At 38.0% G+C, this 15,265-nt stretch overlaps 1 protein-coding gene across 2 annotated transcripts in view; it reads right to left on the reverse strand.

Annotated features, from left to right (window-relative positions):
* LOC140171229 (nuclear factor NF-kappa-B p105 subunit-like) overlaps window positions 1–11,501 on the reverse strand; it is an 85,701-nt gene extending 74,200 nt beyond the window's left edge. For both annotated transcript variants that reach the window (XM_072194449.1, XM_072194448.1), the window contains exons 1-4: window positions 11,197–11,501; window positions 4,797–5,058; window positions 3,601–3,705; window positions 599–747 (exon numbers count right to left, since the gene is read on the reverse strand). In XM_072194449.1, coding sequence (XP_072050550.1) covers window positions 599–747; window positions 3,601–3,705; window positions 4,797–5,003 — 461 coding nt within the window. In that variant the 5' untranslated portion in view covers window positions 5,004–5,058; window positions 11,197–11,501. The remainder of the gene's footprint in view (window positions 1–598; window positions 748–3,600; window positions 3,706–4,796; window positions 5,059–11,196) is intronic.
* Window positions 11,502–15,265: the final 3,764 nt, after the last annotated feature.

Consider the following 15,265-nt stretch of genomic DNA (forward strand, 5'->3'; position numbering starts at 1 on the left):
TTTTGACAATGTCCTTATTATAATTCATGATGTGCTACATTCATAATCTACAGGAAATAAAAATCGAAAGTTGCAACAACATGTTGACAAAATAGCCTGCTTTGTGAAATTGTTTACTTGCTTAAAATTCTCCTCACTCTAAACTTTAGAATACATTGACTGACATTAAACTTGAAACAAAGCTTTCTTGTCACTGCATATAAAAACATCTTATAAATGCATTTTGGACCTTTTCTTTACTGAAAATTGGTCAAATATTAAAATTTGACTTACAGTTCAAACTAAAGGATTAAGATTGAGCTATGTTTTAGATGGCAAACCAAGATAACATTTTTGCATTTTTCTAGAATCAAGAGTACATCCATATGCCTACATATAGAGGCCGTCAGCCTTTTCCGCGGGATCCGCCATCTTGTGGATACTGCTGTTCTGTGTTAGACATTACGCCCCCGATTATGCGGAAGTCGCAGCGTGTGACGCACCTCTTCAGTCAAGCGTCAACATGGTGATCTTAGCAATAAGGCACTCTGTACCCACAAGATGGCGGCGTTGATGTCACATTAATGACTACCTCTATTGTGTATGTTATATTACTTACGTTGCTGTCATGTCAGTGGGTCCAACCTGTACAGTACACAGTCCACCTGAACAGTTCTTCCCCACCAGGCTGTGGGCGTGTGGCTTTGGTACATCCTCATTGGTTACTAATGACACTACAAGTCTGGCAGGTCCTTTGTAGTTCTGAATCTGTTGGTAGATATGGTATATTGATATCAGTGCTTTATTATTTATTTATTTTACAATCAAGAAAAGAATGGTTGGCATATTTTGGAGTTCTTACTAAAGTGACTCTCTGATTACAAACTGATGATCTTTAAATCCCTTTACGCAATTTCAGAACAGAGTGCATTGTGGGTAATATCCATGAAAATAATTGGAGATAAACACAGCCACTTGTGCAGTATATTTCAATGGGAGTGAACTTCACACTTTTAAAAAAATGGTACCTACTTGTGTTTTTCACATTCTTTGGTCCAGATGTCTTCTCAATACTTGCATATATACTAGCAAAGTATTGATTGTGATTGTTTCAAATGACTAATCTTTTAAACATGAAAAATCATTGGCGATTCTCTTTGAGTAGCAGTTCATTGACACTGCCGTCAATGGGGGAGATTGGTTCTGTTTATCTCTTGTCGAAGAACTGTCACGTGACTGTGTGACGATGTCTGAGCATGTGCAGTTGCAATTTTCTGAGATCGTTAAAGGGCTTATACAACATTGCCACCCAGGCATTGCCACAACCTCAATGGAGTTGCTGCTTATGTAAAGTCTTATCAATAGCAACCCCAAGTTACCCTACCCCCTCCCCCCTGATAGTTTTAGAATGTGCTTCCAATGAATTGCAGTAGCAGTGAGAATTTCCGACATATAAAAAGTTAAAAAACAAGCTATTGAAAACTGCGTATCCACAAAAATAGCCTGTTTAGTAAAGTTTTTACGGGCCTGAGCTTTGGATCCTGGCAGGATCTTTATCAAAGGCAAAACTAACTTATGTCTGACAACTGATATTTTGTTCTCTTGATTGTTGGAAGTATACATTTCATTAGTATCAAGTTCTACAAAAAAATTCTACATACAGATATGCAAAATAAAAACATCTAAATTGTTTAAGATTAAAGATATGAACAAATATGAAATAGAAAAGCAAAAAGAATGAATGAAAGAGTAACAGAAAGAATTAAGCAACAAAAGAAAGGCATAATAATAAAGAAAAAGAAAGAAAAAAGCAGATACAAATTGACAAAGAACTACATGGATAGAAGACAGAATGAAGAGAGAGAGAGAGGGAGATGCATTGAAAAACGGAGGACACAGGGAAGGATATTAAGAGACTGTTCAATATTCATGTCATACAGCTTCAAAGAGGAATCCAAAAACTTTTGGCGTCTTGAGGGGGAAATCTGAATTTTTCATTTGAACCATGACAGGAGAATGTTAGTTTTAAATGGAGAAAATTGGGAAAACAATGGGAGAATCCAAAAAATTTGAGCAGGCGCCAGGAACATAAAAATTTGTTGATTTTATTTTTCATTCCCCTACCCGCCAGCATTAAGGCTTATATTAAGCAGGCACCCAGGCTTTTTTTACCCCATGGTTGCCCAGTTTTGGCTCCTGGTGTGTCCAATATTTTACACTACAAACTATAGGACCAGAAGCAATCTTTGGGACCATGCAGGGTCCAGGCATACAAGGCCTGAATTCATATTGAACAGTCCCTAATGGAACCAATGTATGAATGACAGTGTAATGAAAAGTCTTGTGGGTTTGTTTTTAATGTACTACATGATATGAATCTCCATTTGAAGGCCTAAGGGATAAGTATAAATATGGATTAAGACTGATCACCAAGGTGGGTTTTTGGCCTTATTTGGAAGTTATTGGCACTTGTAAATATTTGTAAATATCAGAAAATGGAAATAAAATTGCAACTCACTATGCTACGTTGTATGTGGAAACACCAGACTCTTCAAGCATGGTGACATAAAAGATGATGGGAAGACCTTTTAGTACAGGTTTCCATGCACATGAAAGCTGAAAGCAGAGGCCCCCTTTCTTGTTAATGGCAGGCTGGTTCACTTGTTCCCATTATGGCTTCTCTAACACCTCTCTCAAACCACCTCTCCTCCTTATCAAGGACAAGTACTTCCTTCTTTGGTCAAGAAGTGATCAGTGACAGTGTTCTTGCAATGTTGGTAAACAGCGCTTCGTCTATTATGCTACCTTTAATACGCAGGCTTTGCCGTTTGAGGAGAGCTAGAGCGATTGCTCCCCATCACTCCCCTCAAATAAAGCTGAGGAGAGCTTTTTATTGCTCACCTACCTTTGGTGTAGCATTAATAACCACATAATACAGTACAGCAAAATGCTCTCCTAGTCCTCTCCTGTAGCACTCAAGGAGAGCTATTAAAAGCTCCCCTGCACATTTCAAATGGCAAAGCCTGAATATGCGTCAAGAAGTCCTGTGTTTCCTAACGCATAGCGTAATGCTAGTAAATTGCAATTTTATTTCCAGTTTTAGATTTATTTATAAATTGATATTTGATCTTCTGGATGAATAATCTACACCAAGATATTGACCCAAGTGTTATTAATCTTTTATATTAATCATTTTAATAACCTTACAAACACATAAATAATCAAATTGATTTATTTAAGGCCAAATTGTCCCCCAAACTGATAAGCTAGCCAGTTATCCAGTATTATTAATTGCCCGTATCAATTAATAATGACTAAATATTATCCTTCATTGCTACTCAATTAAAAGGGCACTTTGTTTCTTTCTCAATTGTTTCTCTCGAAATGTGCCAGAACTTGTTAATCCATGTTAATATAAACCACCAAAATTTTTCTTGAAAATGATTAAAAACTGACCTCAATAGAAGGAAACTCTTTTCTTTGCTCCTCTTTGGCTGTTAGCCCCTGGCAAGCCACCATGTGACCCCTTCTCGCAATCATAACGGAACCTAAAGCCACGCTGCATGTGAGGACAAAACGAAAAATCATTTAAATATTGATCAATTGTGTCCTTAAACTGACCTCAATGGATGGGTATGTCCGTTTTCTTGATCCCTTTTGACTGTTAACGCCGGGTAATCCTCCGTGTGAAGGTCCTTCACAACCATACCGGAACCTGAATCCACGCTGCATGTTGTGGAAATAATTAATGCAAAATGGATTGGGATGAACGATATGTTGAGTATTTATACACCAACATGTAAGAGAGATGAAATCATGCAAAATACTGAGGCAATGCAAACATATTATTTTAACTGGATTTTGTTCATTTTGAACAATTTCAAAGAAAAAAAATGAAGACACTACACTATAGTTAAAATAATAATTTCTCGATCATGAGAGTATGAATGCACTGCGTGCACTGCGTAATGTCGCAAGTTTAGTGGAATGACACAATAGCGCGATCGATTGTGCACGCACAGGAAATGCAGCGCTACCTAAAGCGTGTGTGGTAGGCGTTGTACGCCGACGCAATTGTCATTGCGTGCCTATTGAGCTCTCACGATCGAGAAACTATTATTTTAGCTATAGTGGTTTCATCAGACTGGCAACCTATCAAATCTGACTTCCTACAGGCAACAGGAACCGCCGTAGAGGGTGTGATGAGTTGGTGAAAAGATGTTGTTGAGTGTGCGCCTCCTCATCCTACACACTCAATATCTTTTGACCAACTCATTAACGCCCCCTCATGCTGGTTCCTGTTGCCTATATAAGAATAAAAGAAAGTCAGATGCAATGAATTGCCAGTTTGATGAAACCACTGTTGTAATTGCAATTTGGAGCTAAATTGAAAGGTAAATATATCAAATTACTGCCACGGCCTGACATTGGCAAAAGTAGCCCAATTTAAGGCAAGTAGCGGCAAGTAGCCATTCACGAGGTACTTTTGCATTGAACCATAGTCCATAGATGTCAAAGAACAGCAATAAAGACCTGGATCGTAATTCTATAGAATCGTTGAAAAGAACGGTATTGTTATATTCAATCTCTGATTGCAGACATACACAGGTGATGAGTGCAACCTGCTTTTAGAGCAGGGCAATATAATACAAACATTGTTTCAAACATATTGCTGTTGTAGTTAATCCAGACTGTTTCATCATCACTTCTACGGCGAGTCAAAAATTGTTATCTTAAAAACAAACAATTTTCGATTTTTGGCATGCAAAAAGACAAACTTATAACACTATACATGTATATGCACAAACCAAACCTACCGATTTAGGTTGTTCCAAAATATTCAGCTTAGGTGTGTTCAGATCATTCAAGGTTTGTGGTGTAAATCCTGGGATCCCATCAATAGTGGTCAAATCACCTGTTGAGATGTCCATCTGACCGCTACCATTGGTCAACATAATGACATTTAACATTTCACTGGGAAGTTCTATAGATTGGAGGGAATCTGATCGTTCTTCCTCAGCCATATCACAGTGGTGAATGGTGTGATACAATTAAGTTGTATCTCTTGAAGACTGGTCACTGTATTCAATATGAAAAAAGGAAAATTAAAGTATTAAATGAAAATAATATTGTAAGACTATTGTACAGGTCAAATAAAAACAAGTCCGCCTCCCTCCTCACTTTCTAGGATCAGTCCATATTTTTTTCAGTTAATTATCATAAATTTTTAAAAGTGTATAATTAATACTTTTAAAAGGAGGATTTCGTGATCCTAGCATTCCCTTTTTATGACATTTTCAGTAGATATCCACAAAAAAGCTTATTCCCAAAATTTCAGTTGGTTCTGATTTTGTGTTTACGAGTTATGCATGATTTAGTGTATTACACTGCTCCATAGGCCACTGTTGTAATTTTGTTCTGGTATACCAGAACGAAATTCAAATTTGGCGATATTTTTGGTAAACGATTTAATCTGTAAGAAATTTTTGGTACATAAAGAATATAAAGATTATGTAGCCAGAGGTATCCAGTGGTATAAAAATCTCAACTTTCTTGAGAAAAGTGGGGGATGTGGCTGTAGATCACGAAATGCCCTTTTAAGTAAAGTTAATGCTAATAAACAAACAATTAATGTTGTCACACATTTCTTAGGCACCTATTAATTAACTAAAACGCTCTTAAAAAACAAACAGTATACCTACTGCCTATGCACAAAATGTTTACATAATGGAAAGTGTCCTGGAACTCCTGCTCGCCACACAATATATAAACCATTTAAGATTTGCAAATTGGGATCCAAAAAATTTGACATGTGCAAAAGGAGGGGGGTATGTTCCCGCAATTCTGAGGTGGTGGGTCTTTGGGAGCTGACGGCGTCCGTAAAAGGGGGCCTTTTGGAGCTGCAGACCGGACTGCGAACAAGTAAAATGGGGGCTTTTGGAGCTGTGAACAGTCAAAATCAAGGGTCTTTCTTGGCTTTTTGATTGAAAATCACCTGAAAAAACCAGAAATACAAGGAATGAGCAATTTTGGGGTCTTTTAGAGATGAAATTATCAAAATCAAGGATCTTTCGGAGCTCTATTTTGGTCAAATATAGGGGTTTTTTTTCGGAGCTGCGAAAACCAAAAAGGGGGGTCTTTCCGGGGGAACATACCCGTATGGTCATTTGTGTTAAGTGCCCCCCCAGAGCATAGCATTTTTGTGATTTAACTTGCCGATATCTGATCACTTCAGAGTTTTGAATAGCATGCTGCAACTGCTAAGTATGATATATAATGATATTGCCCAATTGCTGAGCACTGGCATCAAATCGCAACCAGTTGCCTTAAAGATAAATAAACTTTTTTTTTTTTTTTAGTAAGATAAATAAACTTCGCTACATCACTGCTCCACGACTGGACGCTTTGAGTGACTATTAGCGATTTGTAGAGCTGCGCCTGCGCCCAATGAGATGCGCACTAGTACTGACGTCACTGCCAAATCTGGGTGGAAAATATGGTATAATTTATAAATAGCGATTTTTAACTTGCATGCTGCTCATGTGCTACTCAAGAACCCAGGGGGTCTCTCTCCAAATGACTGGCTACGCGCCCAGGTACACAAAAAAACATTGAAAAGGGTAGGCTAGTTTTCTTGATGACGTCATTGACGTCTTTTGCAAAAAGGGTATATTTTCGAATCTTTGAAAAATCACAGGATATATCTATAGCTGTTCGACTTTTGGGGTTCCTGACGGAATAAAAAGCGTCATTCAAAATGTACAGTGATCTAAATTTTGCCACAGACTTGATGAGCATTCGGGGCAGATTCTTGGAAAGAAGAACAGAGCCACTATACAGTCAGTCTACTCTGAAGTACAAAGTACAGACGCGGACGCCAGAGTCTTAGCTAGAAATTGAGGTTTGCCCGTCATTTGAATAAAATTGCCTGTCCCAATTTGACCTTTAAAACATTTACCAGACATCTATAGCCCATTGGGGGTTCAAAGAGTTCAAATATGTGCTGATATGGCCTTGTTCTACAAATTGTTTACTAAAAGGGGCAATTAGCTTCTCAAAACATACAATTTATAATAGCATCTGTCAAAGGCATAATTTTGCCCGTCCCAGGAGCAAACTGGCCGTCTAAAATGACGGCCAGACGGGTGGCTAGCTAAGACCCTGGCGGACGCACACATTGTGCCGACTTTGAAGGCACGCATACCTGCAGCAGAGACGCAGCACTATGCACTGTTAACGCGCTGTATACAAACGCGTTGTCACTTTGTACTTCAGAGTGGACCCCTCCCCCGGGGTTCGAGCTTGGCCAAGAATTACTTAATTTACCTGTACATTGTAGGGTATCAGATTTGGCACCATGATTTACACAAATACGTCTTTAACTTAAGGGTAGGTTTCTTGTGAATGACGCCATTTCGGGGCGCAACATTTGATGGTGTGCGTTACGCCATTAATAAGGTTCTAATTTGGAGGTGTGTACGCTGGTGGGCAGAGAGACCTTAGACGAATAGGTATATTCATCTCAGAGAGAGACCCCTAGCCCCCTGGCTCCTATATCAGTGAGTATTGTGAGTACCGTATATAATATACAACAGTCAAGTTAGCTCTTGAAATCGATAAGGCGTTCGACTATGGTGCGAGAGGTTGCGGGTTCGAACCCTGGTGGTGCCTAGTTTGTTCTCGTGGAAAAATTGAGTTAGCTTGAAATTCCCCTGGGCAAGGAACTAACTGCTAATCTGTCTCGTTGTAACCCGTATGAAACTCGGGGAGCTGATCCTGGTTGCGATGGTTATTTGTGGAATGTCTAGGGTGTGCGCTCTTGAAGCAGCAAAGTCCCTGATTTGTCGCTTTAATGGTTTATGGAATGATGTGGGGCCGTAGTGGTCAGCGACAACCTGTAAAGTGTTCCGAGGCTTGTGGATCAACGCTCTAGGCGTTGTGCCTGTGCGTAGCGCACTATAAATCACTGCACTTTTTTTTTTTTTTTTTTTAAATATATTTTGTTATTATGGGATTCGGACTTGTGGATCAACGTCTAGGCATTGTGCCTGTCGTAGCGCACTATAAATCACTGCGCTTTTTTTTTTTTTAAATATATTTTGTTATTATGGGATTCGGACTACTAAAGTTGTTTTCTTTAAACTTCCGTGGTCCGGGTACACGCTGGTGAATTGCGACGCGTAGAAGTGACAAGGTCGCCTACTACGCGCCGCGCCGAAGACCAATGGGTCAGCCGGCTTGTTGTCAAGTGCATTGAGCAGCCAATCTGCGTGATTGTTTATTGCTTTTGTGTTTACGTTCGTGTACGCGATACGCACAGGCACGACCACGGAAGTTTAAAGAAAACAACTTTACTTAAAAATGTATACGTTGATTTTTTATGGGTGGAAATTTAGGATTTGTCAAATAGAGAAAAAAATTCTAAACATAGTCATGGTAGTGCTATAATACACACTACACAGGGCTTCAACCCAACTCTCGCAAAAATATAGGGATAATATAGGACCATTTTGGGAAAAAATATAGGGATAATATAGGAATATTTTAGGAAAAATATAGTTAAAATATAGGGCAAATGATGGATATTTAAATAGAATAGAGAGGATTTTTATCAACATATACGCTGGCAAAGTTATGTAATAATCAGATTAACTACCATAGCAATAGGTGAAAACAGTTCTTGAATATACCGCGCTGCACTGGTACGCTCACACAGTACCGCATTGAACCATATAATGCTGATCACTCGCACCTGTAAGATTAGTATCTTTGAAAAGACCAGTATTGTATTCAATCTATGATTGCAGACATACACAGGTGATGAGTTAAGTGCAACCTGCTTGTAGTGCACATAATATATTCAAAATTGTTTTCACCTACTGCTATGGTAGTTAATCCAATTAATTACATGGGGGGATGGGGTTGGAAAAACTTCTTGAAGTATAGTGAATCCAGTACCTTTTGGCAACCAAATAAGTTTATGGTACAAATTGGGCGCCCAAAAAAATTTGCAATATTGAAGCTAAAATGATGAAATATGGTGCAAAAGTGGAATATTCGTATGGCGCACACAAAATTGGCACGCTTGGGGCTAAAATGGCCAAATATGAGGTTAATTTGGTCAGAAACCCAGATACAGTATGCGTCAACATTGGGGGATGATTGAATGGACCATCCTCACCCCGTAAAATATTGGAAGATTTACCCCCCCTGGGATCTATGCCTATGGTATCTTCAAATCATACCTTAATGTATAATGGAAGTGCAGTGTACTATTTGGTTTTATCACAGCTGTCTTTAAATGATATGCCTGGCAATCTTCAAAATGATATGCCTGGCAATCTTCAATAGAGAGTGAGAGATCATTATTTTGCCAATGACTGCATTGTGTATCAAGAAATCAAATCTGGGAAGATTTCAGGATTCTTCAAAATGAAATAAACCATATCAGTGTGCAACTGGGAAACCAATTGGAAAATGGGTTTCAATCACTCCAAATGCTTTTTTTAAGAGAGTCAATCATAAAAACAAGCAAGTTGTTAACCAGAGCAACAAGTATAATATGGTCTGCTTCACGATTATTACCCTTACCTGGGAGTAGAACTCTCATCAAACCTTACCTGGAACAGACACATAAATCAGATCACCATAAAAGCAAACAGAACTTTGGGACTTCTTCAAAGAAACGTATCCTCTTATGACAAGTCAACAAAGGAGATGGGGTAAAAAGCACTTGTCTGTCAATTGTTGGAATATTGTCAGACAATAATGGGATCCTCACCAGAAAAACAATATTGATACCCATGACAATTAAATTCAGAGGTGTGCAGCCCAGTTTGTCCATAATGACTATTCCTGACACAACCAGATGCTCACCAACACGATCACCTTTTAAGTCACAGATGGACAATGTGGACATGAACTAACTCACCAAATCTGCCTACATCTAAGCTGCTGAAACATGTTCTTATAGTTCGCACACTTACAATATGCGAACACATTATCATGCAATCATTGAAGATCTACAAGCATGCCTCCATTGTGTGGCGGTGTGCGCATTGTGTGTCGTGTCATACCCGGTGGGTTCAGTCTTCACTGATGATGTGTACGCATGATGGTTCCAATTAGGGGTACTTTTCAAGAAATGTCCGCGGAATTTTCGAGGACAAAATTGTTCGCGATTGTCCAAATTAAGGGTGTTTTGGAGCAAAATTGTTCTTGAAATGAAAAATAGGGTGTATTTCTAGGACTTTCCTCCTCGTTTTACCGCTACAGTTTTCGGTTTTTTTTGTATTTTTTCTATCAGTTTTTTAGGATATTTTTTCCGAAAAAATTGTCCTCATTTCCCTGTAAAATAGGGGAAAAATTCAAAAGCGTCCTTAAAGTGGTAAAAATAGGGGTATCTATTTCGGAAAAATGTCCTTGATTTCTCGTGATAAGGGGTGAAATAAAATGCGTCCTCAAAATGATAAAAATAGGGGAGGTATTTGGGGCAAATTGTCCTTGATTTCGCGCAAAATAGGGGTAAAATTGCTGCAAATGTCCTTGATTCCCCGTGAAATAGGGGGTCATTTTCAAATCCTGGAACGCTCATACGTCCTACCTTCAAATACAAACTGAACCCACCGGGGTGTCATAATGAATAGCTGAAACCAATCAAATTGTGTGTATTCTTGACAAGACACACAAACTGAATAAGGATTTGATGGGAAGTCAATTAAAATCATAGTGATTTTTTAAATAAAATATCAGTAAATTATATTTCTCCATCTATATACCAAGTTATGGTGTTTCAAAGCTTCATATCAATTAAATATTTCATAAATAGCCAAAGTACAAAAGAGCACATACTGTAGTTCCTCAGTTGTCTTCATTGGGACACAATATTATAAAGCAGAAAGAATGATTTGGTCAAATCAGTGCATGTTAAAACATATAAGTACATTTTGATCAAATAAATATAGGAATTATAGGGCATTTTGCAACTATATAGGGAAATATAGGAAAAGTTCAAAAATATAGGAAATATAGGGCCAGTTGAAGCCCTGCTACAGTCACAGTTACAAAACACGACTGAGCTTTGCTGTTGTACACATATGACATGTGCTTCATGAACACCGTATTATCGTATAAAACACAACATGACATTTTCACATTATTTTAAACTTGAATTCATATTCATGATCTTGTCATGTATGTTACTTTAAAAATACAAACCTTCCCTCCGAAAAACGTTGATCTGATCTTCAAGTTCAGCTGCGTGACAACGTACAACTGCGTTTCAGGAATCAACTCGATCAAACTCGAGCTTGGTCTGTTGTTGGCCGATGTACCGTAAAATTCGTCTCTATAATTCCACCATCTTGTATTTTTTAATGTTGCAAAATCATACAAAACAATAGAGAATAAAACGTTCTTTTCTTTATTGCGTTAATGGGATTGGAGAGCATTACGTACATGGGAAATTCCAAATCTAAATTCAGACCTGGTACATCCGCGAAAATTGGCGTGCCCCCCGTATCCGTAAATAGAAATTTGTGTTCTAAAAATAGATTTGGGAAAAACCCAGGAGCTCGCTTACACTAGCGTGCTCTTACGACCCCTCTATGCCGATACATACGCACGCTAAAATAAGGAAGCGTTACTAGAGTGTTGGTTCAGAGATGGTATGATTTATAAACTGAGCGTATTGGGTATTTAGATTATAAATAAATAACTAGAGGCAAATGGTGGTCATAGACCACAAACCTAGCTGGGGCATGTTAGTATTTTGGAGGTATCTGACCCCTGAAAGATGTTCCAAAAATGTTCCCCTGGTCATGAGGTTTGTTGTCACGAGTTTGAGTCTTGTACTCCTTACAAATGTCCAGAAAATATAATTCTAAGATTTGACCCCAGATAACCTTTTGACCTGATCCCTGCACAGTGTTCCAAAGTGTTCCCCTGGTCAGTAAGTTTGTTGTCACATAGTTTGAGCCCCGTACCCCTTACAGATGTCAAGAAAATGCATTTCAAAAATAAATTTGACCTCTGCATGACCTTTGACCTGACCATTGCAAAATGTTCCCCATGGTCATGAGATTTGTTGTCACTGAGTTTGAGCCCTGTACCCTTTACAGATATCCAGAAAATGAAATTATAAGATTTGACCCCAGTTAACCTTTGACCTGACCCCTGCAAAGTGTTTCAAATGTTCCTTTGATCATTAAGTTTGTTGTCACCAAGTTTGAGCCCGTACCCCCTTAAAGTTGTCCAGGAAAAGCATTTCTAAAATTTGACCTCTGTATGACCTCTGACCTGACCCTGAATTTGAATAACTTATCCTTCCCTTTTAAGCAATTTATGAACAATTTTAAATTTTTTCACTTTCGCTGGGATCCATGAATGGGTCTTTAATGACTTTTGACCCCAATTCCGTGTGCAAGTTATGGACACTGGGTAAAGCCGATGCACATGTGTAAGTGACGTCATTGTGCTATGTAATATGTCACAGAAGGAGCATTTCGAAGGTATTTGGTTATATACCGGAAATGCCCCTTAATGACCTTTTGACCCCAATTCTGTTTGCACCTTATGGGCACTGGATATAGCTGATACATATGTGCAAGATACGTAATTGTAGGGTGTAACCTGAAGCATTTTGAAATTTCCTAGTTTTTGTTGCCAGAAGAAGAAAGCAGAATCGGATAGCATTAGAATACCCCAGCTAGGTAAGGGGTGGTGCAATAATTGTGTGTACCCTGGGGGCTGAATTATAGGGGGGGCAAAGATTTTTGGCAGGCCAAAAGGGGGGGCAAGCATTTTTGGCAGGTCGAAAGGGGGGTCAAGCGATTTTTGGCAGGTCGAAAGGGGGGGGGCAAGCAATTTTTGGCACAGATATTTTGGGCACCGTTTCTAACGTTACGAACACGTTCAAATACGCTCGCATTAGATGTTAAGACAATTTAAGGTTTTAAATTCGGGTTCCCCAAAATCTTGCATGTGTAAGGGGGGGGGGGGCAAAGATTTTTTGGCACATCAAAAGGGGGGCAAAGGTTTTTTGGCACGTCAAAAGGGGGGGCAAAGATTTTTTGGCACGGCCAAAGGGGGGGCAGGCAGCGATTTTTGGCAGACCATTTTGAGAATTCACCCCCCCGGGTACACATAATTATTGCACCACCCCTAAAGAAAGAAAGAAAGAAAGAAAGGATCGGATAGAAAAACAGGACCTAGCTTGGGGGTTGTAAACCCCCAGCTAGGTAAAAACCTAAATGTACAGAGCAATGTTGAAATAATTACAGTACAATACATAATATGAAATGGAGCTGCATTAATTAAAACATTTTTATATCTAAACCACAAAATGTAAAAAGATGCACACATTATGATGGTTGGACTTACAGCACTCATTTTAAATTGTTGAATTGACATATTTATGAATATCGACACGTATTGATCTAATCTAAATTTAAGTCATCCACCCAATATTAGAATTACAAAATTAATACAATGAAATCGATATAATTTTCTTACCTTGTTTGTTGCTCATTCAAGATGACAAAACACAGAAAATACAAATAAGTTTACATCAACTAAATATGTAAACAGTTATAATAGAAAATGCTCAAAGTTCGTGAACCCCTTACTCAAAACATTTCAGATTTGGGATTACATCTATACTGATACTTGAACAGAATACAGCAGAACTAAAACTGGTTACAAAAATTTCACAAAGTAATGTCCTTGTGCAGATGGTATGGTACTGAAACGAGAGTGTTGGTGTAGTTGAAAATGGATATGTGATCCCAATAATCTCACTCTCTTATATGATTCAAAATCTGGTTTCTATTTCAAAACCAATTTCACTGTTGACCCCGTTCTTATCACAAGAGTTTATAAAATGTGGTGTTTTTCTTTCAATCATAAAAAGGATAATTGACCAGACAATTCTTGGGGACCATAAATTTGGTCAGAAATGTTCCTTTTTTTTTTTTTGTCTTCGCTCAGAGCAGTAGTGACCCACTAAAAGGCATAATGGGTCGATGAACTGGTATATGCCCCTACGAGTGTACTATATCTGGTATAATTTATTATAATAATGGTTGTAAACTGACATATTTTCTGTACAGAGATGTAAAATAGGGCACTCTGGTAGCTTTGCTTTCACCTGCCATTATTTTAACTATTGCTTACTATACACTCTAAATTACAGGGATTTGAATTCAAATCCAAAAGACTTACTTACAAAACTTTCAAAGACTGTAGTTAGGACCAATCAATATAGGATTAAAATAAGTCTTTACAAAGTTTTATCAATTTCAGTCCCACAGGGATTTAAAAATAAAACTTTCAGATTAAAAGTTTAAATTTACAAAGAGCAAATGTTAATACTTCAAAGACTTATTTTCAAGTTTAAAGATTTAATTTTTAAATCCAAGGCGGACTGTAATCAGTGACAAAACCTTTGGATTAAAAAATAAGACTATCCTTAGACTTAAAATGTCAAATCCTTGAAAGATTAAAAATGCAAGTGACAGCAAGTCCATTGGATTTAATATTCAAGTCCTTTAAGATTTACTTTTAAGCATATCTGGGATTTATTTCAAAATAATATAAATCTTTATGGGGATATAAATATCGATATTAATTACAAGTCTGTGTGAATTCTTATCAAGTAATACGTCTATTCACAGAAGTAATACCAAGTCAGGACTACTTCTTTCATAAAGTTCAAGCAATAGTCTGCAGTGCCATGATAATTCCAGTGTCACTGCAGTGGCCGAGTGTGATCCTTCATGGAAATAAGCTTACTCTCTAAATTCCTAAGATTTAAAAATAAGTCTAAGAGACTTGTTAGAATGACAAAACCTTTCAGAGACTTAAAATTCAAATCTTTATTAGAGTAAAATTTAAATCCATTAGATTTGAATTTTAAGTCTTTTCAAGGTTTTGTCCTTCTAATAAGTCCCTGGAATTTAGAGAGTACCCATTTATAAATTATATATGTGTATAGGTAAGCTTATACAGCAGAAGCACAGACTACTACCTTGGCGATTGAAGATAATGTTCACATTGGCCCTTCGTGCACAACAATGTAAGCTTTTTCATGGAAGATATAGTCACTGACATTGGCAATTACAGCATTTGGGATGCCATTCTGCAAAACAAATTCGCCCATATCACTTCATTCATTCGCTCGCCACCACACAAAATCGCAAAAGAAAGATGGCGGCTGAGCAGTCCAGGAAAACGTTTCGATTTGATCACGTGCACGCACCATCGCGTTGTGATGGGTTTAATGTTTAAG

Source organism: Amphiura filiformis, chromosome 15, assembly GCF_039555335.1.
Source record: "Amphiura filiformis chromosome 15, Afil_fr2py, whole genome shotgun sequence".
NCBI lineage: Eukaryota > Metazoa > Echinodermata > Ophiuroidea > Amphilepidida > Amphiuridae > Amphiura > Amphiura filiformis.